Here is a 27389-nt window from a genome sequence, read left to right as displayed (position 1 = left end):
CTGGCAATTAGTGGTTGAGCGTAGGAAGAGTGAACAGAAGGCTAAAAGTGCTGCGGAAACACTGGAGCAAAGGGAGGAACGTCTAGCAAAGCGGCGTCGCCAGGAGGCTGAGCGACGTGCTCATGCTACATATATTCTGGCATAGCCGAGCTAAGCCACTGCTAATTTTTTTGCTTCTACAGCTCAACCGTGTGCAGTTTTTGCGCGAAATTGTTTTATTATTAAGCAAAAATGATTGCGAATGATCTTTACAAGCCTCCATCGAATATGTGCCTCGTGGAATTTTATAAAGACGCAAGACACCTTGTGAAATGAGGAAATGTTTATTTTATTCTATATAAATGCTCATTGCGGGCTTTTCGTGCATTCATCCAACATTGCGGCACCAAGTAAGCAGCAGTAGTTCCCGTACGAAGCTTCACTGGACGGTGTCAGCTGAAAAAAGTAAATTACAAGCATGTGTCATTTTGGTATTAACACATATGAATAATGCGTGTTGAGGCGAAACGTGCGAAAGTGGTGAATGGGCAGCATACAAACAAGAGCGGTTAGCTTTTACATACATGGCATAGAACCTTCCCTACTCATCCCAAACAATACTGTACAAGTGCTCACAGAATAATTCGGAACGCCGTGAAGGTGGTCGGGCACCGGCAAAGCATGCCGGCAGAAGATTAGAGCCACGTCTTGCGCATACACTGGTTCCCTATCGATCAAGCCTAGTTCCTTAGTGAACCTAGATTAGCACTTGCTGCTCCTAAAGGCTAGCGCTAGGGGCCTTTTAGCGGAATGATAGGTGGGCTAGACGGTGCAGTGACATGCTGTTGTAGCGCCACGGTGATATCACTGATAAATTGCTCGTGGCATGTTGGCATCCATGTCAGAATCCATTCATTGATACAGCCAAGCTTTCCGTCATTCTTTGCGAGCTCTGCGGATCGGTTACCATCTGACTGCTGGCCATAGCACTTGTTAGCCGGGTGTGCGAAATCTCATTTCCTGCCATCTGAGAAAGTTTGTGAAACTCCCTTGATATTGTGACTAAAAGGAACATACTTTAGAAGAGTTAACTGCTGGGCTAGTTGGTGATCTTGCATACTAAAAAGATTTTGCACCAAAACAACACGGACAAGCAAGACGAGCGTCCGTGGTGTCGTTGTCTTTCTTGTCTGTGTTGTTTTGGCGCACAATCTTTTTAGTATAAAAGGAACATTTTGAGCGAGACATGACGGATCCATTAGCGGGAGTAAAAGGGGCTATAAAATTCCTTTAAACATTAATTTAGGTGGCGCACTTCGCAGTTGTTAATTCACATACAGGGCGTAATTTCATGCATTCAATGTTATATAAACTTCTGCTCAAGGCTCATGAGTAGCATTGAGGTTGGCAGATATTACAGCACTGATCACTTGCAGTATCTGGTCGCTTTGGTTCTTTCTAGATGACTGGTTCTGCCGAGGTGCCGAGCTGGCATCTGCGAGGTCCCGTTGCGGGCCAAGTCATTCCTTTTTCACTGCCTCCGCAGGCGGTCGCCCTTCGCGGTGGACTGCCCAGCTATAGATTCGCATGATCTTTGCCCTCCGACGTCAACGTGAAACAAGTGAGCCCCCTCCCCCCTCCCAAAGAAAATGTGGGGAGCCTCCCCATTTGCCTTTACCTCTCGCCTCCCCCTCCTTGCCAAAGCGCACACCAAGGCACATACACCGCAGAACACACAGACAAACCGTGGTCCGAAGTCCAGGACGGCCGGTGCAACCTTATCCCGTTGTTCGCTGACCACACGAAGCCATAAAACATCCCCCCTCCGGCATGGGGCGAGGTGGTTCTCGCGCGGCGGCATGCACTGGTTGCTGACGTAATACCGTCTTGGACTTCTGGCACTCCTTTGCTCGCTCTAAATGCCCACATTTACAATATTGTGCGGGAAGGGTCTCTTGCTTCCGGGGCAGATTGCGCAGTGCACTTTGTCGGTGGCAGTAGGTAAGTAGGAACAGGCTCACCTGCTGTTACGTTGACAAACCCAATGACAGATGCATGGCCCCACAGTTCTTTCCCAGTCCCTGCACGGGGCAAAGCTCCATGAGACTGGCCACATGTACCACCGTGGTCCGGATCGGCTGTGCATCCGACAGGCCAAGAGTTTTGGTGGCAGCTCAGTGGCACTGGTGACGACCGGATGACACTAGCAGTTTGCGTATCTTCGGGAGGCCGGCATCATCGACCAAGATGCGCTCACTTTTCCTCGGGACAGTGTGAGTAGAGGCAAATGGGGATGCTCCCGCCGGTTAGGGCGTTCAACGAAGCACGCGCACGCTCGTACCGGGCACGGATGCGCTTACACACGCACACCAAACACCCACGCAACGCATTCACAGAAACGCCACTGGACGCGCACTGACAACCTTTACAAATAATGTTGTCAGAAATCCATCGATTTTCCATTGATATTTCATGGCACCAACAACAGAAAGATTGTAGAATTTACATTGGTTTTTTATGGAGGATTCGTTGGAACAGTCATGAAAAGGTGGCCACAGTGTATGCATTGTATCTCCGTTGGAGTATTATTGTGTTCCTTTTCCGTGGGGTCTTCACTGAATTTTCATTGATATTTTTATTGGATTTTCATTGCACTGTTTTTCATTGAGTTGTCACTGTATTACACTGTATCTTCATTATGTTGTCATTGCATTTAGTTTTCAATGTAATGGCTTCATGTTGTAAGATAATGCTTATGAAGTGCAGCCAACAGTAACAAACAAGAAGGCACATGAAAAGGCATGCTATGGCTTATTTTATTTCTCGTGAAAGAAGGGAGGAGAGACTGTTCTTTATGTAGGGAACACTTGCTCCTGGAAACTTTGAGCTGGTGTATCCTGAAAAACATTTGAGTAAAATAAACAATGTGCAGCTTTAGCAAATTAATTAGCAGGGAATGATGCTTACTTAAGCCACAAGACTAAGCAATAAATATCTGCTTGAAGCTTTTGTGTTTAATCCAGGTAATACTGATGTCTATATAAGGAGCTATGACAACAGTATAAATCATTGTAACTGTGGCAAGATGTTTGTTCCAGCTGCTAGGCACAAAGCATTTAACTAAATGGGCTTTTTGCAGATTAAACTATCCTTAGGTTCGAATTGTCCACCTGAAAAAGCCTGTAATATTTTTGTGTTCTCCTTGGTTCAATGATTATTACAAATAGCATTACCTTTTAAATTATCTGATGGTCACTATGGCAATGCAAGTCTTGAAAGCAACATATGAAAGCACCACATCTGCAACGCACTACTTTCTGTCACTCTGATTGGTTTAGGAGAAAGCGTGCATCATTTTTAAAGCAGGTGCAGCTTGTTGCTTACATATTTTTATTTTATTTTATTTTATTTACATGTACCTTACAGGCCTTCGAGAAGGCATAGTGTAAGGGGGGAAATACGGTAACATATTAGTATGGAGTCGGGAAAGAAATAAACATCAGCAACAGAACATGGAAAATAAATACGTTAGCAAATACAATATGTAGAGCAATAACAATAAATGGTAAACAATAACATAATAGCATAATAACATCGTAAACGTTTTTGCATGTTATACAGTAGTAAGTATTGTAAAAAAAAAATGGGAGCACTGAAATTCTTTAACATTGCAGAAAAAATGTAAGAAAATTACAAAAGACATGACGTGTTTAGACGGTTGAAACGGCATATTGATTGGTTAGTAGATTGCGAAATGCAGTGTGTTTAGTTTGGCATGCAATGGTATCTGGCAGTGCGTTCCATAACCGGACCGCACGGGGCAAAGCTGAAGAATTAAAAGCGTGCGTGTTGCCATAAATTCGGGTGTAGCTGAACTGATTGTTCAGTCGTTGTGACGTCGAGGATGCTTTCTTCAGGTTTGATAATGTTAGGCCAACTGTGTGAACAAATCTCTGAAATAATAATAGAAGGGAAATATCACGGCGAGTAGTTAGTGGTTGCAACGAAAGATCGATTTTTATTTGGGTTACACTTGACTGGTTACTATAATTTTTAGAAATGAAACGGCTCGCTCTATTCTGGATGCTCTCCAGGAGTTCGATGAGGTAATTTTGATGAGGAGACCATATACAAGAGGCGTACTCAATTTGTGGCCGTACAATAGTTACGTAAGCTAGTTTTCGTAGCGGTGAAGGCGCACTTCTTAAGTTGCGGCGCAGATATCCCAATGATCTGGAGGCGTTAGCTGAAATGGAGGTGATGTGTTTAGTCCATGAAAGATTGTGTGTAAGGAGCACTCCTAAGTACTTATATTCTGTGGTGTGGTCAACTACGTTAGAATCCAGATAAGAAAAGTGAGAGTTAACAGTTTTTCGAGAAAAGGAAACTACTTTGCACTTCGACACGTTTAGGGACATGAGCCACGTAGCACACCAATCACTGATATGTGCAAGATCATCTTGGAGTGCCGCGTGGTCAGAGGGACAGGTAATCGAACGGTATACAATGCAGTCGTCAGCAAATAATCGTACAGAAGATGATATATTGTTAGGTAAGTCGTTAATGTAAATTAAAAAGAGAAGAGGACCAAGTACACTGCCTTGAGGTACACCAGAGGTGACGTCAGAGAGCCCAGAGGAAAACTTAGCAGCAACAGTGAACTGTTCGCGATTAGTAAGAAAGTTACGAATCCATGATAGGGTTAGTGAGTCGAGTTTAATTGCTGAGAGCTTTGATATCAGGCGACTATGGGCTACGCGATCGAATGCTTTCGAGAAATCTAAAAAGATGCAGTCAATTTGTTTGTTACTGTTCATATCAAAGTGTAAGTCTGACGTGAATTCTAGCAGTTGGGTTTCGCAAGAAAATCCTTTTCGGAAACCATGCTGTTTCGGGTTAAAAAGTTATTACATTCAAGATGAGAATATATATGGGATGCGATAATGTGTTCCAACATTTTGCAGCAAATGCATGTTAGTGATATAGGACGGTAATTATCACTAGAACTCTTGTTACCTTTCTTAAAGACAGGAACTACTTTTGCTATCTTCCAGTCTGTAGGAAGCATACCAGTTGTAAGCGATTGGTTAAAAAGGTGTAGCAGAATTTTGCTTGATACTAGTATTGTGTTTTTTAGTATTTTAGAATTTATACCATCTATACCAGAGGATGAAGACATTTTAAGGTTATCTATAAGATCGACTACGTCTGTTTCACAGCAGTGCTGGTCAGACATGCTGGTAATGAACTAAATCAGCTCCATGGTCAACATGACTGTCACACCAATGAGATGCAGGCACTAAGGTCCTGCTAGAGTGAGCCTTGCATGCAACATGAGTCACATATATTTGACACTTTTTGATAGCAATAAGCACTAAGTGAAGCCAGGAAGTCCTGAAGAATTTTGCAGCTATTTGTTAATAAAAAAAAAAAAAGCTGTCACATAGGTAGCACACAGCAAGTCTCTGAGCATGTTTTAAACTGGGCCATCAGAAGCAATTAGTGCAGAAGTAGACCTAGGACTATATGTGGGCTATCTGACCAGCTGTGATCAATCCATAGCTCAACCGATCATTTGTTTTATTAGGCCTCTTTAAATTGCGCATAACATCGTGGCCATAAGGTCACTAATAAAAGTGAACTATTTGTCATTCTACACTAATTATTATGAACACTTACTATACTTCAGCTAGTTGCTAACGGTTCAGTTGGTATAAGCACAATGGGCTTTCTTGCTTTGGCAACTTTTGTGCATGTTATCAATAGTGTACACACCTCTTACGTCCTCCACACCCACAGTGTCGAGGGACTCCTTCTGAACTGTCTCGCCCCGTAGACAGCTCTTGCCCCCCCCCAAAGGGTGACTTGCCGCGGAGCTCACCGTCAGTAAAGACTGGTGCAAAAGTGCCTTGGCAAATTTGCCAGGTCCTCTGCCACTGTCACAAGCCGGGCTCAGCTGATCGAGGATGCTGTTATCAGTCAGCATCCCGCCACCAATGTCAATCTGGACATAGAAAATTAAGCGACGCTTTAGAAGCTCACTTTTGATCGCAGAGCGTAAAGGTGAACAATTTATCATCAAGTATACTAACCATAAATGAGAACAGAAGAAAAGCAAGTGTCTCGCAGCATCGTTGCATGGTTTGCATTGCAGAGGCATTTCTTTGACAGTTACTTGCAGTGACTGACAGTGCAGTGCATGTGTGAGTAAAAAAAAAGACTGAGTGACAAATATAAATTGTTGTTCACAGGTGGACTTGGTAGTTGCTGGCTGGTTGCCCACAGATACACAAGCAGCTGTCAGTGAGGGTGATATCGTACACGATCATAATTAATGACTGCTAAATAGCATATAGTACCAGCAACCTTCCTGCGATGGCTTGCCAGCTGCCTCCATGCCAGCCAGGTATCAATTTTAGTCAGTCACATGTCGCAAATGGCCAACTGCACATATTTAAGTGATCCGCATTGACTCTCACTATCTCAAGTGATTCCAGGGGCAAGAAATTTGTGAAACACTGATGTAACTTTGCTTTGCTCACGGCATCCCTTCAAATGCACTATATTGCCAAAAAAGAAAAAGAAATGGAGAACTGGCATAACACAATAAGCGTACCTTTGTGCAAGCAATTACTGGCTCTTCTGGCTTGCTCTCAACTTTGTTGAGGATTTCTTGTAGCGTCTTCACCACCTTGCCAGTTTCTGCATAATGAGCAAGCAATATAACTACTGAACAAAACTATATAAGTACTTCAACAATTTCAATCAAGAAGCACCAAATGGTAATTCCTTATGCAGCGAAATATCTCGTACTTTATAATGAACTTTGTGGCACTTCTTTTCTCCTGTTATGTATCAGTCACTGGTGTGTTATTTGGCTAGCCCGGCATTAAACATGAGTCGGGTGCATGACACTTTGTGATAGCATTATGTGAGAGCTGAGTGAAGCAGAGAAGCCTTTCATTAAAGTGTTGCAGTTCATCGCACATTCTGCACAGATAGTTTTGACTTGAAGAATAGGCATGTATACCCACAAAATAAAAAAAAAATTAATTGTGGTATTTTCTTCAAGTAGCAAGAGGAAGGGAAAAATGGGTATGATCAGCACATTATAGATTTTTTTTTAATGCAGGTTCACTGCCTCAATTGGGCACATGCTTCAGAGCGCTCCGATGGCGCACCCATTCATTTCGGGCGGTGGTGTTCTGATGTGTCTATAGCGTGGCTGGATAACTTGCCGAACTCCGGCTTAGAAACCATTCGTTTTACAACCCATAGAGCTTGTACCATCACAACCTTGGCCATGAAGATGTTGCATGGCAATTCCCAGGTCTTGGAGAAATTTTAGAATGTTTCAGTGAGGGCCCTGCCACTTTAGTCCTGTATAGGCACAGAGCCTAGACACTTCAACGTTGTTGGCCTCTTTGTTCAGGTACGCTGCGCAAGTGGTAAGCTGTTCGATTCGAGCAGTATCTGTCGTTTCGTCGGCAACTACGAATAAGCAGCCTGTGGCATTTGCTTTTGCAAGCAAACTTTTTTGATAACTTAGCTACAAATTTCTATAATTTAGCTTTGTCCCACTAGGCTTAGGTACGAGGTATTACTGAGGACGATTTCCAGGTGGTCCTTCAGAGCTTTGTCACCACAATCGGCTCGCGTGCGATGTAGCGCTTTGAAGCTGCTTCTGTTTTCCGCGCTTACGGCACTTATGTCCAGAGGACGACTTTCCCGATGACTACTGAGAGCCAGACCTTGTTGCCCGCAAACAAAAGAAACTGTTTCATAAATATATAGTAACTTTCTTATGTTTACTCATATTTAATTATGTCTGCTCTGGTCCATCTGATCGACCACACTGGGCAGGCTTCCTGAGCTCCATAAGCACCCGCCCCCACACACAATCCTACGCCACTAATACACTTGGGACATTCCCCGGTAATGTGTCCATAAGCAGCGCAGAAATCTTTGTACACTTGACAGCACTCTTCTTTTTGTAAATAAACTGGGCCACACAACATGTCAGTGCACCTTGACCTGAATGCGACACACCGATAAAGATGTAGCCTATGGTCCTGCAGTTGGCCACCTGCAAGGGCAGAAGCGCTCGAGCGGTTGGTTCTCGGTGGCCAATGTTGTGATCATGCTCAAATTTAGTCCGATTCCGATGCGAAAGCATTTCGTGTGGTACCGCTGGTGATGCAAATTAGCCTCCTGGCTCCAATGATATCTTCCATTTCTTATATACATTCATTGCGTGAGTAGATAGACCGCGCCCAAACTAAGCAAACTTGTGCAAATGACCTGGCTAGTCCTCTGAGTTGATGGCAAGCGCCCATCCACCGTGGCGGCACCCACCACTGAGTGCAAGGACATCTGAACCAAATACTGGTGCTTGGCTTCAAGGTGTATGCACTAACACTATGTAAGTGGCCCAAGCTGACTCCCTGTTCTGGGATAGTGCACAATGTATACCTCTTTGATGTTACGGATGAAGCAAGGGTATCTGCTCATGTAATTCTGCAGGCACTTTTCTATTTTGTGTTTAAGATACAGAACCCACACAAAAGGCACCTCCTTGGCTGATACCATATCAGTCATTTCTCTAAGTTCAAGGTATATTTCCCAGTGTTGTTTTCCCTCAGACATACCAGGGGAAGATATGAGGGCCAGTAGCCCTAAAGGACACCAATTCTGTGCATCTGAACCTTTCAAGCCTGATTTTTCAGACAGAGAAGGCTGAATAACCTTCTCAAGTCGATTTTTCTCATTGTAGCCATAGCAAAATCTGCTGATTTTAACCAAGACTGCTACAGATAACGCAGAATCGCTCACAAGTCCATGGAAAACATTGCGAAGTAAATGGAAAACAGTTGCTTCAAAGAGGTGCATCGCATCAGTTAGCAGCTGTTGCACGTGCACCTGGCCGGCTGTAGATGCAGGCGACTGTGGCGTCTGCCCCATTGAGGCGCACCCGGATAGCACAACACTCGAAGGGGCCGCTGACCAGGTCTGCTACGTTCACTTCTGCCTGCAGCAGCTCCCTCCTCACGTACAGTGCACAGCGTGGGGGGCCCTGCCAATACTCATCATGGAGGCATGGGGCAACATGGCAGTGCTCCAGGATGCACGAGTGCAGCTGCTGTAGCCTACGTAGCCCGGTAGGCATAGCTCCTCCGTAGCAATGTACACCTCCTGCAGAGCAAGCACATCATAGTCACTCTGCAGGAGATGCAGGGAGAGGTCTGCCCGCCGCAGCCACAGTGAGTTGGTGTTCCACTGGAGAACACTTGGGCGGCGGCGACCCTTCCTTGGGGCAGAGGGATCAGTCATGGTTGGTGGCTTGGCTCTGGACTGCCACTGCCTGCAGACACACGGCTCGTAGCGGGTGGTCAGCAGGAAGCATGCTGCTGACTGCCTGCGTGGTCAGCAGCAGCAGCTTTGCCACCAGTTGGTTTATGGTAGACTGTGCCACGGGAGCTGCAGGCGGTGTGGTCCCAGAGGCAGCAGAGACTTGGGGCACTTGACGAAGGGATGCTGGAGGGGCTGGTACAGGGCGCCTAGGAAGAGCTGGGGTACCCTTGACCGCACTCATGTAGGACTGCATAGGAGGGCTCTCTATCGTGGACAGTGGGATAGAGGAAGCTGCCAGGATGGTGGCTACCCTGCGTTCCTCCTGGCATCTGGGGCAAGTAGTATTGGCAGGGTGTTTGCCTCCGCAGTTGGAGGAGTGGGCCTGGTTGGTACAGGGCCACTTTTCCATCCGGCTCCTGCAAGGATAAGCAAAGTAAAGAAAAGCATCAAAGCAAGGAGAAACACCACAACAAGGACAAGCACGGAAGCAAAGACAAGTGGCGAGCCTGCCAGGATTCATTTCCTTGTTTCTTTTTGTTTGTCGGATCTATCCAATCTCTCGACGGCAGAAAGTATGAATTTGGCAAAAACGCTAGAACTTGTGCTCAAGCTAGGGTCAAGCAAGGAAGAGGCGATGCGTCTGTGGGACGAGGAGAAAGAAGAAGCAAAAAGGCAGAGAGAGGAAAGGGTGCAAGCACGCGCAGACGCTCGCGAAGTAGAAGAGCGAGAGGCTAGAAGAGCACGCGAGGCAGAAGAACAGGAGAAAAGAAGGATAGAATGGGAGAAGGAGTTCCTTTTGTGGAAACAGGTGCATATCGCAAGAGGCTATGAGGGGATCACGAACAATGATCAGCGGTTCTTAGTGGGTACCGAATCTCCTAGACCAGCCAGAGTTTGTCCAAGAAAGTTGATGGCTCCTTTTGATGACAAAAGAGATGATTTGGACGCGTATCTGCAACGATTCGAGCGGATAGCTCTGGGGCAAGACCAAGCTGCATGCGTTGTCAACTCTCGGGCAGAACTTGTCGCACCACCTGAAGTTCCACAGCTGAAAGGAGAGCAAACGCCGCTGGGAAATGAGGTTGTGAATGGAGCACCCAAGTCAAAAGCAGTAGTGCCGGTGGTGGCTGGGCAAATAGGGGGCCGTCCTGTATTGGTGCTTAGGGACAGCGGAGCCAACACAGTTTTGGTTCGGAAGCCTGGTGAAGGACGAGGATCTTACAGGGGAATCGTCGGCCGTCACTCTAGTAGACAGCACAGTAAGGTACCTTCCTGAAGCCAGAATTCTAGTGTCCACGCCACATTATACTGGACAGGTAGCGGCAAAATGCGTAGAGCAATCCATCTAAGACCTCATTTTGGGAAACATTACGGGTGCAAGAAGTGTTGAGGACCCCGATCCTGAGTGGAGGATGCTCGACGTTGAAGAAAACCCAAAGGAGAAAAATCCCACGACAGCTCAGTTGGGTGGTGGGGCAGTCAGTCTCTCGTCGGCAGTGGAGACAAGAGCTGAAGTGACAGCCAGAGCAACGCAGCGTTTGGAAAGAAAGAAAGAGGGTAAGGAGAAGTCCAAAGAAAAGAACAAGGGCAAAGGCAAGGGTAGTAAAGAGAAGAAAAAGAAGGGTTTCTGTCCCTCACTAAGCAGCAGAAGCAGCAAGAGCACCAAAGAGAACGGGGGAAGAACAAAGCAGCGGAGGCTCGGCGGGTCAGGGACGGTTCGGCCGGAAGAGAGCGACGCCGGCTACTGCTCCGGTGAGCTCGCATTCTACGGCTTCACACCGCAGACTTCCTGCCGTTCCTGAGCCCATTCCAGGGAGTCCACGGAGGACACTACCACCTGCTACGGCCAGGGGGGTCTCCAGCACTACTGCCACTCATCCGGGTGGTGCCCCAACACCAACTTCTTCGGCAACACCTCCACGGGCGTTTGGACCGGGAGCGTGTACGACGCAGCCAACGACGCCGCCAGCAATGCCAGCCCTAGAACATCGAACGCCACTTCGACGCCGGCTACGGGACCCATACCACGCCACATCCACACCGAACCAAACGTGAGCACGAACGCCAACCACTAACAGGAGAATGCTAGTAGCAGTGTTACCGGGTCATGTGTACTGATAGCCTTTGTATTAGTTTTGTTTGGTTGGGGTGCTAGTGGTTGTGTCGCGTAGGTTGTATTAAATGTGCATCTGTGTGGGTCCACCTGTCGCCTAGTCCATTCTTTCTGTCAGAGTATTCTCCGGAGGAGATCCATGAACGCATACGGGTAGCTGGATGCGTTCGGCCACAGTTCTTGAAGCTGTCAGGCCATCTGCAAATAGCTGCCACATTGCCGAGACATCCACACTGCTGGCACTGCAGCGGTCGAGGTCGGCCAGGCCGCACTGCAAAATGCAGCTTGAAGAGGCGGACGTATTCAGGAGGCAGAGGGCCGGCGAACCGCAAGACCACCCTATTCTCTTGGCGTGTGTCTGAGAGCACAGCAATGCTCCATTCAATGCTCTCAAGCAGCTCTGCATTGCTGTGCATACCATCAACTCCGTGGACAAAGCCTGTGATCCACGGGCAGGCAGGCCGCAACAGGAATGCCACGGAGCTCGGTGGTAGCAAGCAGTGCATCCAGGCAGCTCTGTGTTGTCGCCTCTGCTGCCACCACGTTCCTCCTGACCTTGACTCGCACCGCTCACCCCTTCCAGCGACGAAAGTGCAGCAGCCAGAGTGAGGCGCAATTCCTTCACCTTTCCTTAAGCTCCACCTTCACTGGCCACTGGCTCTGCATCGTGATGAGAAATCATGTCGTCTCCTTCAGGTTGTCTTGAGCCAGTGCAACAAGCCTCTCAAACCTCTCCGCCAGCCACCTGGCAGTCGATCCCAAGCAAGAGCTGTCAAGGCAGCGTGCATTGCGAGCATTCTGTCGCAGTGCCGAGCGTGTCTGGTATTCCGTTAACCACAGGCAAGCTTTGGAGATTTTGACGGATAGGTGGAGTTGTAACTAAACCCTCTCCATACTACTATTGCTGTGATAAGGAGCTTTAGCATAGACGTCCGTGAGGGGCCTGATTGCTCTACCATCCAGCTACCTGGTGGTGCCGAACTTAACCGTTCAAACTAATAGCTAATGTTGCTGTAACCAAGTTCAAGACATTTGAGACATTTAGAAAAACATGTTCACGATTATACTCGTGCCAAAAATTTGCACCAGCAGCAAAGTAAGGTACACTTGGCTACTGTTATACTAGTTCTGATTTGGTTAAGCTATGTACCACCAGATGGCTGCGCCATGCAGGTCGTTCACATTTGCACCTCTGCTCATCCCGTGAAACACCCAGACCCAGTACTCTTGCGCTTTCCTGAATACCTGACACATGAAACACTATTGCAGTATTAATACTTCGCCATGTAGTGATGGCCACAAATGCGTAGATGCTGGTGCCGATCGGATACCAACAACCAGCACTGCGGTCACTTCACTCGTATGTTGGCCTTGCAGAGGGACACAATGTTGCAGCTTGACATGTCGGTGATGACTACGTTGTAGTACACGGCAAGGGCAAACCATGATGCTCGCAAAATGACATATTGAGATCAATGGAGACCAAGCAGCTCGCGTCAGCATGAAGCACACTGTAACACAAGCAGGTGACACTTCCTGTGTGTCAGAAGTGCTTGAGTCTAGTGATAAATTGTCCTTGAGCATTCTTTTTCTGTTACCTTGCTTTTTATTGAAACAAATGAACTAACATTCCAACTATAATGAATATTTGTTCACCATAACGAAAAAATTATCAATGACGCACCTTGGGCAGTCAATCAGATAGCTTGCCCTACTGACGTTATATGGTCACAACGCGCGACTTGGTCAGGGGTGGCTGAAAACTCAGAGGAGTGGTGCCACTGCGATAGAGAGCTATGTACATATTTCGAACCTCATAATAAATTACACACTTTACACAGACTGCTTAAATGCTTCATTTAAGGATCAGAAGGGCCAACCCTAACGACTCATTACATTTGTACAAAATCATCAAAATCGTTTCAGGGTCCCTTTAATATTGCAGGTTGAAGCAGCAAAAGTAGCATGCCTAATTGTGAAGTGTGTCGGCATGCATTGTTTGTCAAGAAAAGAACTATTTTCTGAACGTGAATTGCATGCATACAAAATTGTGCACCTGCAGCTAATAAAGCACTGGTTGAAGCAGGTGCTTGTACTTGTCTACTCGCTTGTCCTTGTGATCAACGTGCTCGAACAACCTTAACTAAGGAAGTAAAGTTTGTAGTTTTACTGGCCTTACAAGTTGCAGGAAATATTTGCTTATTGATTAAATTAGCTAGCATTGCGTCACGCATGCACACACAGGCAAACATGAGCAGATCTCACTCGATGACCGTGACCACTGCTATCGCAACACTACAAACAGAGGGGAGAAAATGCTATGACCTCTTCATTCAATGCGTTTCCACTACATGTGCGCAAAGACTGCGGATATGCGAGCCTGTGCACCATCAGTGTGCGCACTGCCACGGCTTCACACCTTTGATAATGTTACCGTGCTGAGCTAGCTAAAGAACCTGTGCCGAGGTTTATCGGCCGTACACTGCAATAATTGAAAGAGTGCAAATACTTCAAAAGGTGTCTTTGCATGCACTGAGGCATGATTTGTGTAGCCCTTCAGCAGCTGGCATGTGTTACGAACAGTTGCTGTTCATATTAATGTCAGGAATGAACTATGTTGAGAAGATAGTACAAAGACAATAAGCAGGCCAAACTGCAAAAATTAAATCAGCCACATATAGACACCAAGAAGGCTGCCCACCTATGCTGGTGCATATCTCTTGCTAAGTAACACATGAGGAGCTGTCAATTTTTAAAATAACGTTCAAGACTACAATTTGCAGTTGTACCACTAGGACTGACATTCGTACCAATCACAGCTTGGACACGAATAGGCTCCAAGGCCTATTGAGTGGCTGGTTTAAGTGCAAGGTGCTCTTTTCATCCAGGAGTGGTTTGCCTTGCAGTTCCTCTGGGGTGAATACATTCCTCAAAAGAGCCCTGGCAAATTTCCGGGGGCCACTTCCGCAAGCTCGGCATAGCTTCTCTAGGGTGCCTTGTTCAACACTCACACCGCTCCCAATGTCCACCTGGGAACATAAAAAAAAATCATGTGGGAGCTGTATAGCCCATAAACTTTTGCAGAGTAAGATTTAGAATTTGCGGGCAATGACATATATAACGAAATACTTAATTATGCTGTTTTACGTGCCAAAACCATAATCTTATTATGAGGCACACTGTAGTGGGGGACTCGTGAATAATCTGGACCACCTGAGGTTCTTTAATATACACCTAAATCTCTAAGTACACGGGCACTTTTGCATTCATTTCTATGGAAATGCGGCCGCTCGGGCCGGAATTCGATCCTGCGAGCTCGTGCTTAGCAGCCCGACACCATAGCCACTAAGCAACCACAGTGGGTGACATATCTGTGAGCAAATAGCAAAGCTTAAAGGAGAGAAACAATGCAGTAACCTGCAGCAGTTACTGACATGACTTACAGCAGCAAGTTGCTTTTCATCCACTATAATTTTGCTTTATCATTTCTTCACCTAATTAAAAAATATACAAATAACTTCCCCTATGCTTTCTTTGGTTTATTATCTGTTGGTTTCATATGATTCTGTTTAACAAAATTGGGCCCCTCAGTGCCCTTTGTCGTTAATATCATAGTGAGGGTCTCGAATCAGGCAGGTTTGATGCCTTCAGATAGCATACAAAAGTTTATTGGTCAGCTGCCTTCTCATAAAGTTCACGTACTATGAGTCACCATTGGCCAAAAGGATGTTCAACATCCAATGGATTGGCCCGAGTAGCACTGGCTAACACTCCCAGGGTTACACATACATAAATACCCAAGAATCTAGACGTAACAGTTGCCGCCGTAGCACGATTTCTAATGCAGTGGTTGTGGGTTCGGCTCCCACCGGAGGCAAGTTTGGTTTTTGTGGCACTTTCATATCCATTCATCATTTCTACGCACAACATAAAGGCAAAAGAAAAGCTCAAGTGCATACTACTCTTATGACCACCGTAGCCCTCAATATCAGGTGACACTTCTTTTCTCATGTAATACCAAAGTGACATCCATCAAGTGAAATTGTGCAAGCGCATGACATTAAAGTTACTGTCCGGTGATGGTGTAAGTTATCAGTGGCTTAAAAGGGTTTGAATGCGAGCTCATTGTTATGAATTTATTGAAGAAAACAGTGCTAAAAACACGGATGAGAAAGGAAGACAGGATGAGTGCTTTTTGGCAATAGTAAGTATAGGTTCAGACATGGATGCTACACAGCACACATTATATTAGGACTATACGTGATGTTTCTAGCCAGAAATAAAAGTGCATAATTACAGTGAAGACAGTGACAAGTTTTCTCAGGCATCAATCCTAATGTGTGCTTTCACAGAAAAAAATTGATATGAGAAATGCAGCCTAGCAATGAGAGGTCACCCTGCTCCCTTGCTTTTTAAATAAACAGCAATTGCTCATGATGCAATGCTATACCAATGTGCATGTTCTTGCCTTCAACACCACTTCAAGAGACTTGGGGCTTGTAAAGAACAAGTTTAAGGATAGGGCAAAAAATTCCTTTTTCTGACAGTATCATTTCATGCATTTATGATGCTAGCTAAGACAGAGGATACAATAGATATATGTACCTTTGGGCAAGCAACAACGTCTCCAGCTGTCTGCTCGGCTTGGTTTTCCACTTTTCCAAGTACTCTTTTGAGTCTTTTGACTAATGTGGCAGCCTCTCCAAAATAAATTGGTTACAAAACTATGAAAGCAATCACTTATGTTTCTTTAGTGTATCACAACAGACAGGTGCTTTTGGATTTGCCACAGTCAGAATGCAGCCACTCAGCCAAGGCAGCATGTGAAACGAAATCGGAAGTGGATAAATGCAGAAGTTACCTAGAATGAACAAGTGACCACTTGCCACTTTGTTCATTTCATGGTGCTTTCTGCTGTCCCTTTCCAAGTTTTGCGCGAGTGGATGCATGCACATTTTATTTATTTTCTCTCGTCTTTTGATCGTTTTTTTTTATATATTGAGCCTATAGTACTAAACCCGAGCGTTACTGTGCCATAAGTAGAAGGTAGTGCAAACTGATTTTATGTTGATTCCTTCAGTGCCGGGGTGGTTACGAGCATCTTCAGTCAAGCAGAGCTGCTACATTACATGTATTTAACAGCATGTCGCTGTCTACTAACGGATATTTGGTATCAGCATGAAGCTGCTCCTGCGCATGGCAGCAGCAAAGCTTGCAAATGGCTGCGTGAAGTATTCCCTCAGCAGTGGATTGGACCGTTTGGGCTCATTGGTTGGCCGGCATGGTCGCCAGGTTTAACTCCCCTTGATTTCTTTCTCTGGGGCTACGTCAAGGATCAAGTATACCAGACACCAACCACAACATCAGAGAACCTAAAAGAAAAAATAAGACAAGTCTGCAACTTCATTCTTGATACCATAATCAAGAACACCTCAGAAGATGTGCCTATGAGATGCCAAATGTGCATTGCAGTAGATGGTAACCTCTTTGAACACGCATTATAATCAAAGGGCACTTTCTGGATTGAAGGTCACTGCGAAATCATTCCAGCCCTAATGCTGCCTCCCCACCCAATCCCGTTACACTTCATCGGCAGCCCACCAGCTCTTGCCCGTTTCAAGAATAAAAAAATAAAGCTATGTTCTAATTTTCTTTCTTCTCTTTAGACACTTTATCACTTCGGCACCGCTCGGCTAGCAGCACGCATTTGCGTCGTCATGCGATAAAAGCCACATGCCTAGATACCTACACCAGACGTAACGCCCTGTCATGGGCCAGTCTCGCTGCAGCCAAATTTATGGCTAGGCTGTGTTACATTGTGTTGCCATACATATGAAAAATATCAAGGTATAGCACACAAACTGGTCGCATCGATCATATTTGCTATGAGATGTTTTTTTTTTTCCGTATCTTAGTGATCGACTGATTGTACGTGCAACACACTACACCAGCAACCTGGACAGCGCCTAAACCTTTCTGAGACAGGTTCCATATAACGTGGATGAATCCAACAGGCCTTTAGTTGGGACAGCCGTCAAAAAATGCGAGGTATACTCACCGAAGGCAAGAAGTACTGCTGGAGCCGGTGGCACTCCTTTCCAACTGATGCTTTGAATACTTCCCCGTAACTGTTTAATTGATCCCTGCTGCGACATCACATGGAAGGCCACATCCACGTCGGCCAAAGCATCCTCGGAATACACGTCCCACTTGTTATCGTCAACTCACTTTACAAGGAAGTGAGACATCTTACGCTCCAGCTATCCGAGCAAACAAGCGCACGTGCAGAGGCCCAGAGAGGATTAACAAAAATATGCACAAAATGTCGACAGAAAAATGCAAACGAAAGAGATGGTATCAGTGTTTCCTACTCACTTTTTAGATATGGCTATGTTTGGCCTAAAATTATATAAAGACAACTCATGACAAACACCTGAAACAAAACTTTAATGAATGTTTGCAGCCCTGTGAGTGGCACGCTGTTCTCTAATGCTATAAAATGCGTTTTCCAGACTTACCTCTTGGATGCGCTGATCTAACGTTTCACTGTTGAGTCGTTGAGCATCGAGGAAGCTGGCCGGCTGGCAATACTTTAGGTATTCTAGCCAGCGGGTACACGCTTGGCGATTGTATGACCACTCTGCTGTACTGCTGTGCATTCGCCGTTGCTATGTTTTACTCTGTATTGCACCCTGTATTTTGTCGTAAAGTAATCGTGAAAGTCCTGTAGGTGCTGTGCCTGCGCCATGTGCGAATAATGCTGCCAAAAAGAATTCGGAAAGTACTTATGGGACCCGTCTATCGATGTTCCCATCTGCTCAAAATATAGGCTAAAAAAACGTTCATCAGTTGGTGCTTTGTCTGCCGCCTTGGACAGTGAACTAGGTTCTACTGATGCGAGCGAAAAAAGTTTGTCTGAAAGCGAAGCAGACGCTGACGCTGGCCACATCGCACTGTTCCCATCAGCTGATCCAGGGTATGCGTGCCCGTGCAGGCCTCGTCTTCAAAGCGATCTGTGATGTTTGCAGAGTGCGCATATTGCCAGTAGCTTCGTATATGCTGTGCTTTCAATGTTTCGTACATGTTGAAGCAACAGATGCACGGATACCTGCCGTAGTTGCTCAGTGGCTATGGTGTTGGGCTGCTGAACACAAGGTCGCGGAATCGAATCCCGGCCACAGCGGTCGCATTTTGATGGGGGCGAAATGCGAAAACACCCGTGTGCTTAGATTTAGGTGCACGCTAAAGAACCCCAGGTGGTCGAAATTTCCGGAGTCCTCCACTACGGCGTGCCTCATGATCAGAAAGTGGTTTTGGCACGTAAAACCCCATAATTTAATTTAATTAAAGATGCACGGAGGTCAATTGGTGATTCCTAACTCCAGTGCTTTCACAGACAGTTTCTGCTGTCATCGAGCGATGTGTGTTCATGTTTACCTGTGCGCGCATGACACCATGCTGATTAAGTTAGTTAAAACACATTGATGGGCTAGTTGGTTTCAATTCATGATAGAATGTGTAAGCGCGGCGGAACCAGGACGTCTAAAGAAGCAGACACACAAAGACAGCGCTGTGTTCGCGTGTCTCTTTCTTTCTATGTCCTCGTTGAGTCAAACTTACACATTCTATTGTTAATTTAGTTAGTAAGCAAATGCTTACAAATTTATACAGCCAATAAAACTACTATCCTTACTTTGTACAGCTATCTACTAATTTGCTATCGCCATCGGTGCTTCGCCTTTCTGGTGGAACTGCGAATTTTTTTCCGTAATTGGAAGCACAGCTTCGAAGTGTTTCCACATAATTGTGGTGATATCGTTTATTCCAGTCCCACTTCTGGTCTTCCGTTTGATGTCTTGCTTCAGTTTGGTGAAATGATCTTTGAGATATCGGAATATTTTGGCAGGTTGCAACTGTGTGGAAAAAAGAAATTGCTACAATACGGAGTGGAATAGTACCTGTGCATCTGTATACTAAAACAAAATACTTCCCTATCGCGTTTCGAGCAGCATTTCTACCAGTCTATTGCAGCATTGGCATAGCTAATGGGGCTGGTCAATGCCTCCCCAAAATGTTTTCGCGTTGTAGGTACCGCATTTACATGATAGTAAGTCGACTCGAATGTAAGTCGACCTCCCCATATCACATGTGACAAGAAAAAAGAAGAAAAAAAAGAGCATACCCGAGGCGCATTCCATAACGAAAATTTATCAGTAGCTAGCATGATCACTGGACTACTCGTCTTCATTTGTGCCATCGTCATTGCTGTTACGGTCCCACAGCGCGTCGTTGTCCAGTGAAATTCCACATTTGGCAAACGACCGCACTACGACATCTTGTGGAACAGCAGCCCACGCCAAATTCTCCCAACCACATGCAGTCATCAGGGAGGCTCTTTTGACAGGTCGGGTTGGTGCAAGTTCGCAGTCTTCTGCCACCAGCCACTCGTTGTACTCACGGTGGAGCAGGTCCTTAAAAGGCGAAGATCCGGCCTTGTTTCATGACCATGTCGCACTTCACTGGCAGGGACCGGTCCAGCATTTCAGCGACATACGCCGCAAGCTTGGCCTACAGCTCTGGAAAGTGTCCCGACTTCGGCCCGTGGGAAATTCTTCGCTTGCCGTCACAGGTGAAAATTTTGCTTCGCTGCAGTCGCCACTCTCGCACCACCCATCCAGAAACATCGAACTTGCAGCCCACTGCGCAGTGATTTGTTTCTTCGGTGTAAAAGATGGCAGCCCTCTTGAATGCTGCTGTGAACGAGCATCGAATGTTTAGTGGGCCTGGAGCACTCGTGGCAACTGAGGAAGCATGGAAGTAGCATGTAGCTCTTCCATGAACTATCGATACTCCCTGCAAGTGCCGCTGTTCTGGGTGTGCCGCCGCGAATGGAACAGCGGTACTTCCATTAACTATCTACACCTCCACCCCCATGAGTGTTTTGTGCACTGCAAAACTAAAATATGTTGAAAAACCCTTCCAAAAAGCGAACAAACGCACGCGTGAGATAGCAAAAACTACTGGTAAGGCCATAGAGCAAACAAAATTGTAACTACGTTGTAGATCCCCTGATATCTCGTTGGTCTCGCTTTTTTGGTGGAACAATGTTTTGGGTTTGATTGTAAGTCGACCCCCCCCACTTCAGATTCTCAAATAAAAAAAAAACAGCTCGATGCACAATCGTGTAAATACGGTACGCATACTGCATGCACACACATATCGGGGCCGTTGAACCCACCGCCCTCCCCAGCCTCTTTTCGAAATAGAATTCTGGCTTCGCTCCTGCACAGGAGTGTAATCTTTGCTTAGCGAGTCCCTGATCTAACCCAACAAAATTAAAAAAAAAAAAAACACGAACAGTTGAGCCGTATTTAGGCTGAAATAAGCCAATGGCATTTGTGCATCTGCATTTGCACGCTCGCCTGTGCATGTATGCCGCTAGATTGTTCGTTTTAGGACGCTACTTCTGGGCTGCAGCTCATCTTCGCAAGCATGTAAACGTCGATAATGTGTGTGTACTAATGCGCACAAGGGCTTGTGCACAAATACTGCGCAGTTTACATCTGTGTCGACAGTCGAAGTTCCAGTAATGTTACAAAGTCCGGTTTTAATGTGGCCTCCATGCACATGGTTACATGCATCTATGGAGATCATGGCCATATTGCGTCATACAAGGATGGAAGTCTGCGTGTACAGGTTTAGAGAAAAAAAAAACATGTAGAGAGAGAAGCTGCCCTGTGTACTTACCAGTCACACCCAGATCTTGCCGTATTTTCTTCCACAGCTGATTCTTGTATTCAATGTATCTTGTACCTGTCGTGTCTCTTGTCATACAGCATCGGGTAACATTTGGTTGTGTCGATGAAAAGTGCAGCGCAAAATCCAGCTGTCTCAGTGGATGCAATTTTGAGCCGGTTTTCCTCCTCGAGCCCTGATTGGCTGCAGGAAAGCCAAAAGCTCTGGTGGGGTGGAAAAAGATCGGTCCGAAAGTGATCGGGCTGTCCATTTTGTTTTCCGCCTACTATGCCCGCTCGGCGAGCAGGTTTTCCCTTTTTCCGCACACCCGCCTTCCCGCTTTGGCCTTCGGTGTGAACATGCCTTTATAAGCTGCCTAAGCGAAGTGTGGGGTGTCGCGTATGTTTTCCGCTATCACGGCTAGGGCGCAGTACACTAGCATCGGCCCGTTCTGAAGGGTGAAGCCACATCAACATTAGCAGCACTTTCATATGCAAGATGGCTCCCTACAGTATGAACATGCTCTCCGCTGCCTCCTGTTCGGCTTCTGCAGCGCAGCACAGGCCCCGAAAGCGGTTCTGAATTGACGAAGATTTGTGTTTGCTGTGCGAAGTGGCAACTGCTGACTCCTACCAAAATCCCACAGCATGGGAGGAAATACTTCGGAATGTAGTGCTCGCCGTAATGCGAGATCTTGCTATTCATGCTATATTTTACTACTACTATTTGCGCATCTTTGAAGCTGCCCACCCCTCATGTAAGATCCCTCTCCAGGGCCATTTGAGGAATAAATAAATAAATATAAAAGGAACGCATGGATCTTCTTGTGGGCTTGAGAATGGCACAATGATACATTTCGCAAGCAGTTCTTCACACTGGTGCTCAGTAAAGTCGCGGTCCTCTTTGCTCTATCTGTAAGGTTGACGGGCATATGGTAATGCCTCAGGCATAAGGTCAACAGTGTTCAATCCCTTCATAAAAGCCCAGATCATTGTTATCAGTGGCAAAGAGGTCCACATGCTGGTGCAAGATGCCTTGAACTGCAGTTACTTCTTGCTGTAGCTGTGCACCTATGTGAGCATCGCGCAACTCTGGGCATTGATGTCCAAACTTGTCATTTCTGAAAAGTGGTATCTCCGGTTCACGTGGTACTATCTCAAGTAGCTCTTCATGCTGTTCGAGAGATAACCATGTCAGTTAGGTGTTGTCCGGCAATGGTGCAAACTGCTGGCAGCCTGTACATGACGCTACTTGCATGAAAGGAGAAACAGTGCTACTCGGCAACACGATAGCATTGGACATCCTTGGTGCTTTCTCCCGGCATCGCTTCGCAACACCCGTGCTAGGATAGTTCATTTTCGTTGGGTGAGGTGGCGATACAAAGAGCTCAGCGTCAGCTGCCTCAAACCAGTTCTCCCCAAGAATCAAAAGCAAGGGGTTTCCAGCCAGAACTAAAACCTCGACTACTGCAGAAACAGGACCAACAGTGATTCGAGCATATAATGTACTTGGTGGCATGATGGTACCACCACCTAGAACAGATACGGGAGGCTTGGTTCATGGCAACAGGTTGGCAGAGCCAGTGACATTGAGCGAGAGTGCAGTCTGTTTAGAACCACTGTCTGGAAAGGCATCAACAGTGCCTATAAGTGAAATGTCTGCTGTAATTACAGCACACTGCACAAGTTACCCCTCAAATGGTTCTGAAGCCTGAAGGCACACCATAGAAGCAAGGTTCGTTTGCTGGCTGCATGGCTGTGGGGCATTGGACTTAGGATGAGGGCATTTCGATGCAAGATGGCTGGTTTGGCGACAGTTATAGCATGCGGCCTTGCTTAGATCTTCCCCAGGTTGATAGACAGGTGCGCCATTTCGGGAGCCAATTATAATATAGCAAGTATCTTGCTGGTTCAATGGTAAGGAGGAAATTCAATGTGAGGCTGACGAATCAGCTAGACATGTTTGCAAAGAAGCTGTGTTGTTTGAAACAACAGGATGCTGCACAGGCAAGGGAGGCACTTGTGAAGTTGATGTTCTAGCTGCAAGAGGTGGCGGACTTCGGAAGACAGATGAATATGTCATAGTTCTATCAAGCTGAGTGGCGATGGCAAGAAATGCACCCACAGTCGACGGACGTCATGCTGCAATAGTGGTTGCCAAGTGTGCGTCACACATTCCCTGTAGTGCATACTCAATACAGTAAACCCTCGATAACTTGAAGTTGTAAAATCCGGGAAAAATTTCAACATAAACAGAGTTTCGAGTTAAGCAAAATGCCGAAAACTTCAGTGAGCGGGTCACTGAAAGAGCCAGTAACAACCAGCACTGCTAACAAACGCTCCACAGCACGAGGGGAGCTTTTGGAACAAATGCAGAATTCCCAGGAAAAACTGAATTTTATTATTTTGGAAAGAACTGGGTGATGCTTGCCTGCTTTGCACTGGCATTCGGCGCAAGAAAAGTGTCCTCGAGCTGCCGAATGCACCGCATGAGCCGTTGTTCGTCGCCGCTGCATTGTTGTTGCGGAGCAAGCGTAGCAAGTTTCTTGTTTCTGCAGTTGTTGGCACTTCTCTAGGTTATTCTTCATCAGCGTGATCACTGTCGTTCACTGCCATTTCGACAATGTTGGCGTCGGACAACATTCTGGTAATGGGCACGTCCGACTCGTAGAGCGCTAACTCTTCAAAAGTGATTTTGCTGTCTTCGGCATCGCTGGCGCAGCCGGTAGCTTTGCGAACTTCGTCGCAAAGTTCATCGCAAGGGGATGCCGAATTCTTTGGCGATGCTTGTTTTGGACCTTCCTGCTTTCTCCACTTCCTTGATTAAGGTGACTTTTTTCTCCAGCGTCAGAGATTTACACTGCTTGAGGGGGGGACATCGTCGTCGTCCGTTGACCACACCACACACACACACAACAAAGAAATCGCAGTCAACGCATCGTGTGCATAGTGCGACGGAACAGAAAACTAACAGAACCGCACACGCACAATCACCTAAGAGCACTCGCACGTGTGAAATGCGGTGGACTGGAGCCCGCTGGAGTGACTACCCGATAAGACCCATGAGCCTCCGTGCGCAAGCGGCGCACACCATGTGACTGCTTCCAAGGTTACTTGACGCAGTTGACGGAAAACGGCTACGTCCGTGGGAATGTTGTATTCGCCCTTAGATCGTCACCGCGCTCGGCACTTAGTAGGAACCAAGCGCGCTCTCGGAGCCTGTATCACCTTTCGGTAATGGCCTTTGCCTTCAGCCGTCCAAGTCAAAATTTCGAGATATCCGTATTATGCCCGAAAAATGCTTCAAGATAAACGGGAGCAAATCCATACCACCTATGGGTGGGGAAGGAGCAGTGTGGAAAACTTTCAACTTAACCGATATTTAGAGATGCGAGTTCGAGTTAACAAGGGTTTACTGTACACCGATGATCAGCCAGTTGGACAGGACATATTGAAATGATGCGTAGTTTGGCCAGGGAATAATCGACGAGGCTCTCTCCAGGTGACTGGAATCGTCTCGTGACTGTTTGCTGCCACTGCAGGAGCGTAAGTTTGTCGCCAAACTGTTCCTCGACTGTTCCAAACTGTTCCCCACCTGTTGCAGTGATTTCCTGCCATGCTTTTCCAGTCTGCAGCAGGCCCATGGAGCCTACCAAGCACTACGGCGAGGAGAGTAGAACGTGTCCACGAGGCCAATCCTTGCTTACGCTTAAGTTCTTCGATCTGCTGGCGAGCAGAAATACTGCCATCGCCACAAAAGTTTGGGAGCGACGCGGCAATGTCGGGCAGCATTGCGACTTGAATGGCAACTGTCAAACGTTTTGGCAGTGTGAAAAACTGCTGCAATAAATCACTCAATACTTGCATGCTTTGGGCATATGTGAGAGTTGACAGCTGCTCGACGGTGGATGGTTGTCGGCGATGTTGGCAAGCAACCTTTCAATTATTTCGTCCTTCAAACCGGTGGTCTCCAGGTTACGACAAATATAGTTGGTGCAAAACCATAGAGGTCTTTTGCAATGGCTTCGTTCCAATTTATGAGTGGCATGACAGAGGACAAACACGCAGGCAAGCTCGAAGGAGGCTAGGACAGGCAAAGGCACAAAGGGGGGTGGCGAGTCAGTGTTGTGGCTTCAAATAATCCTCCATCAGCGGGGTTCAACTCCAAAATATTGCGAGACCTGTGAACCGTACATGCAGGTGTGACAGTTTGCAAGGATAGCACGAACTTTGTACATACGTGAAACATTTTGCCGGTGCTACTTCTGATTTTTCCGAAAATCTAAAAAAGCAAACAGCCCTGCTATCTTTCCGAAGCCCCATTCAACTGCTTGCCTTACAGTGATCATCTTTTTGTTAAAGGCGCACTGCTGCGTGGTAAGGCTAGACCCGCGGCAAGGTTGCAAGGGGTGGCAGGATCATTGTGCAGGCAAAAACTTCTTCCTTCGACAAGCTTCTCAAGCTTTTGGTAAGTCTTGCTCCTTCGGTGCCTACCTTTCCTTCTTCGTTTCTCTCTCTCTTTCTTGCTCCTTCGGAGGATGCTGTAATGATAGGAGTACAGAGAAACATTTTACTAATTGAAATCACTTATTTTAGCTTTTAGTAAATTCTTGGAATGGTGCGTGTGTAGATAGGTTGCCATTAAGTGCATGCACGCACATGTTGAGGAGACTGCTGTCTGCATATTTTTTGGGATGCATAACACAGGGTTTAATATATTCCCTTTAAATAATTTAACAAGGTTCTACCCCATTACCCAACAATTAGATATTACCACTGTTCTTTAGTGAATGAATGCTACTTTATGACTGTTATTCCTCATGTATATGTGAGACACTCTAAACATGTACACTTACAAGGAATACCAGTTTGATACTGTTGTTAATTGGGACATGCCACTATCTTAACATGTTCCTCTTACTAAGATTTATATTGCCACCTTTTGCCACCTTTATTACCATGTGGTGCAATACCTATTTATCTCACTGACAACCTGTACATACAAAACCAAGCCATTAGAATACTCGCATTCAATTATGTTATTATAGCAGCAGTGCCTTTTCAGTTCGTCACAGCATTAGTATACGCCTTCTCACCTGTTGAAATATATTCTCGGAACTATGCTGTTCATATCAGTGAATAATCTTTACACCATGACGCATAGTTTGCATTGTTCTTAACACCACTCCCACTACATTGCCCAAAAATTTTGAATGCTCTTCCATCTTACAACACTGGTCATAAACTGGTACACTTGAAAATTTCCTTTGTGATAAGTTAATTGTATGTAATTTTTGCTTATTTTGTGTTCATTTTGTCACTATGATACAGATTTCAGTTATTTTACCATTACTCTAAAATATGACAACAGTTTACCAGACAGTCTTGTGCTCTCAGACCTATATTAGCATATATATTAAGGTGAAAGCTTTTCTGGGCTCATGGTGAAGTTTTTGTGAGCAGACCCGACCACCAGAGTGTCCATCGAAGCGTCATCACGCCATATGAAGACAGATTAAAGAATGAAAATTGATCGATAGTGACAGTTAATGAATGATAACTTTACAGTAGAGACTGGTAGGTTAATAATGACTGACTTATAATGACTACTAATGACCAGTATGTCTAACAATGGCTTGTTAATACTTTTAGCGTGAAGCAACGCACAACACTAGAGATGGCACACAAGACACAGCGCTAAAAATATGAACATGCATTACCAACTAGCGCACCAGCCGGTTTTTTTGGATGGCTTGTAATGACCACAACTGATTATAAATGTCTTGTATTGAGTAGTAATGACTAATATGACCACGACTTGTAATATGACACGACAACTTGTAACAATTACAATTCATTAGAAATGTCAAAATGCTTAGTAATGACCAGAAATGAGTATGATATGACCAACATGTCTAATGACAGCTTGTAATGACCACAATTGATTGCAAATTACTAAAGATGCTTAGTAGTGAGCAGTAATGACTAAAAGAAAGAAGATATAGAGAAAGAGGCGAATGATAGGAGGAAGAGTACGCTTTTGCCGTTCACCTCTTCAAAGACCCTGTAATTTTTTATTGTTGGTTTCTACTGCAAACGTAAAAAAAACTTAATTTGTGTTAAACTTGATTTGCGTTTAGTCTGAAGTTAGACATTATTTACAGATGGGGCACTTGTTGCTTCCCCAAGCAACATGGAAAGTTTGCACCTTG

General features: G+C 45.8%; 2 protein-coding genes and 1 long non-coding RNA gene across 3 annotated transcripts in view; 1 reads left to right on the top strand and 2 right to left on the bottom strand.

Moving 5' to 3' along the window:
* The window catches only part of LOC126518333 (uncharacterized), a 158002-nt gene that overhangs the window by 104314 nt on the left and 26299 nt on the right, over positions 1 to 27389 (top strand). The gene's annotated exons all lie outside the window — the stretch shown is intronic.
* LOC129381350 (uncharacterized) lies at positions 1359 to 10664 on the bottom strand. The gene is made up of 5 exons (XM_072285507.1): positions 8899 to 10664; positions 6596 to 6681; positions 5755 to 5983; positions 2001 to 2060; positions 1359 to 1474 (listed from the first exon to the last, which is right to left on the bottom strand). The coding sequence occupies exons 1-5, from the start codon at positions 9143 to 9145 to the stop codon at positions 1359 to 1361; spliced, it is 738 nt and encodes a 245-aa protein (XP_072141608.1). The 5' UTR covers positions 9146 to 10664.
* Positions 13912 to 23701, bottom strand: LOC129381349 (uncharacterized). Its single transcript, XR_008609544.2, has 3 exons — positions 17502 to 23701; positions 16049 to 16143; positions 13912 to 14472 (listed from the first exon to the last, which is right to left on the bottom strand). It is a non-coding gene; the product is annotated as an uncharacterized lncRNA (long non-coding RNA).

This window comes from Dermacentor andersoni, chromosome 11, assembly GCF_023375885.2.
Source record: "Dermacentor andersoni chromosome 11, qqDerAnde1_hic_scaffold, whole genome shotgun sequence".
NCBI lineage: Eukaryota > Metazoa > Arthropoda > Arachnida > Ixodida > Ixodidae > Dermacentor > Dermacentor andersoni.
This window is presented reverse-complemented; position numbering and strand designations above follow the sequence as displayed.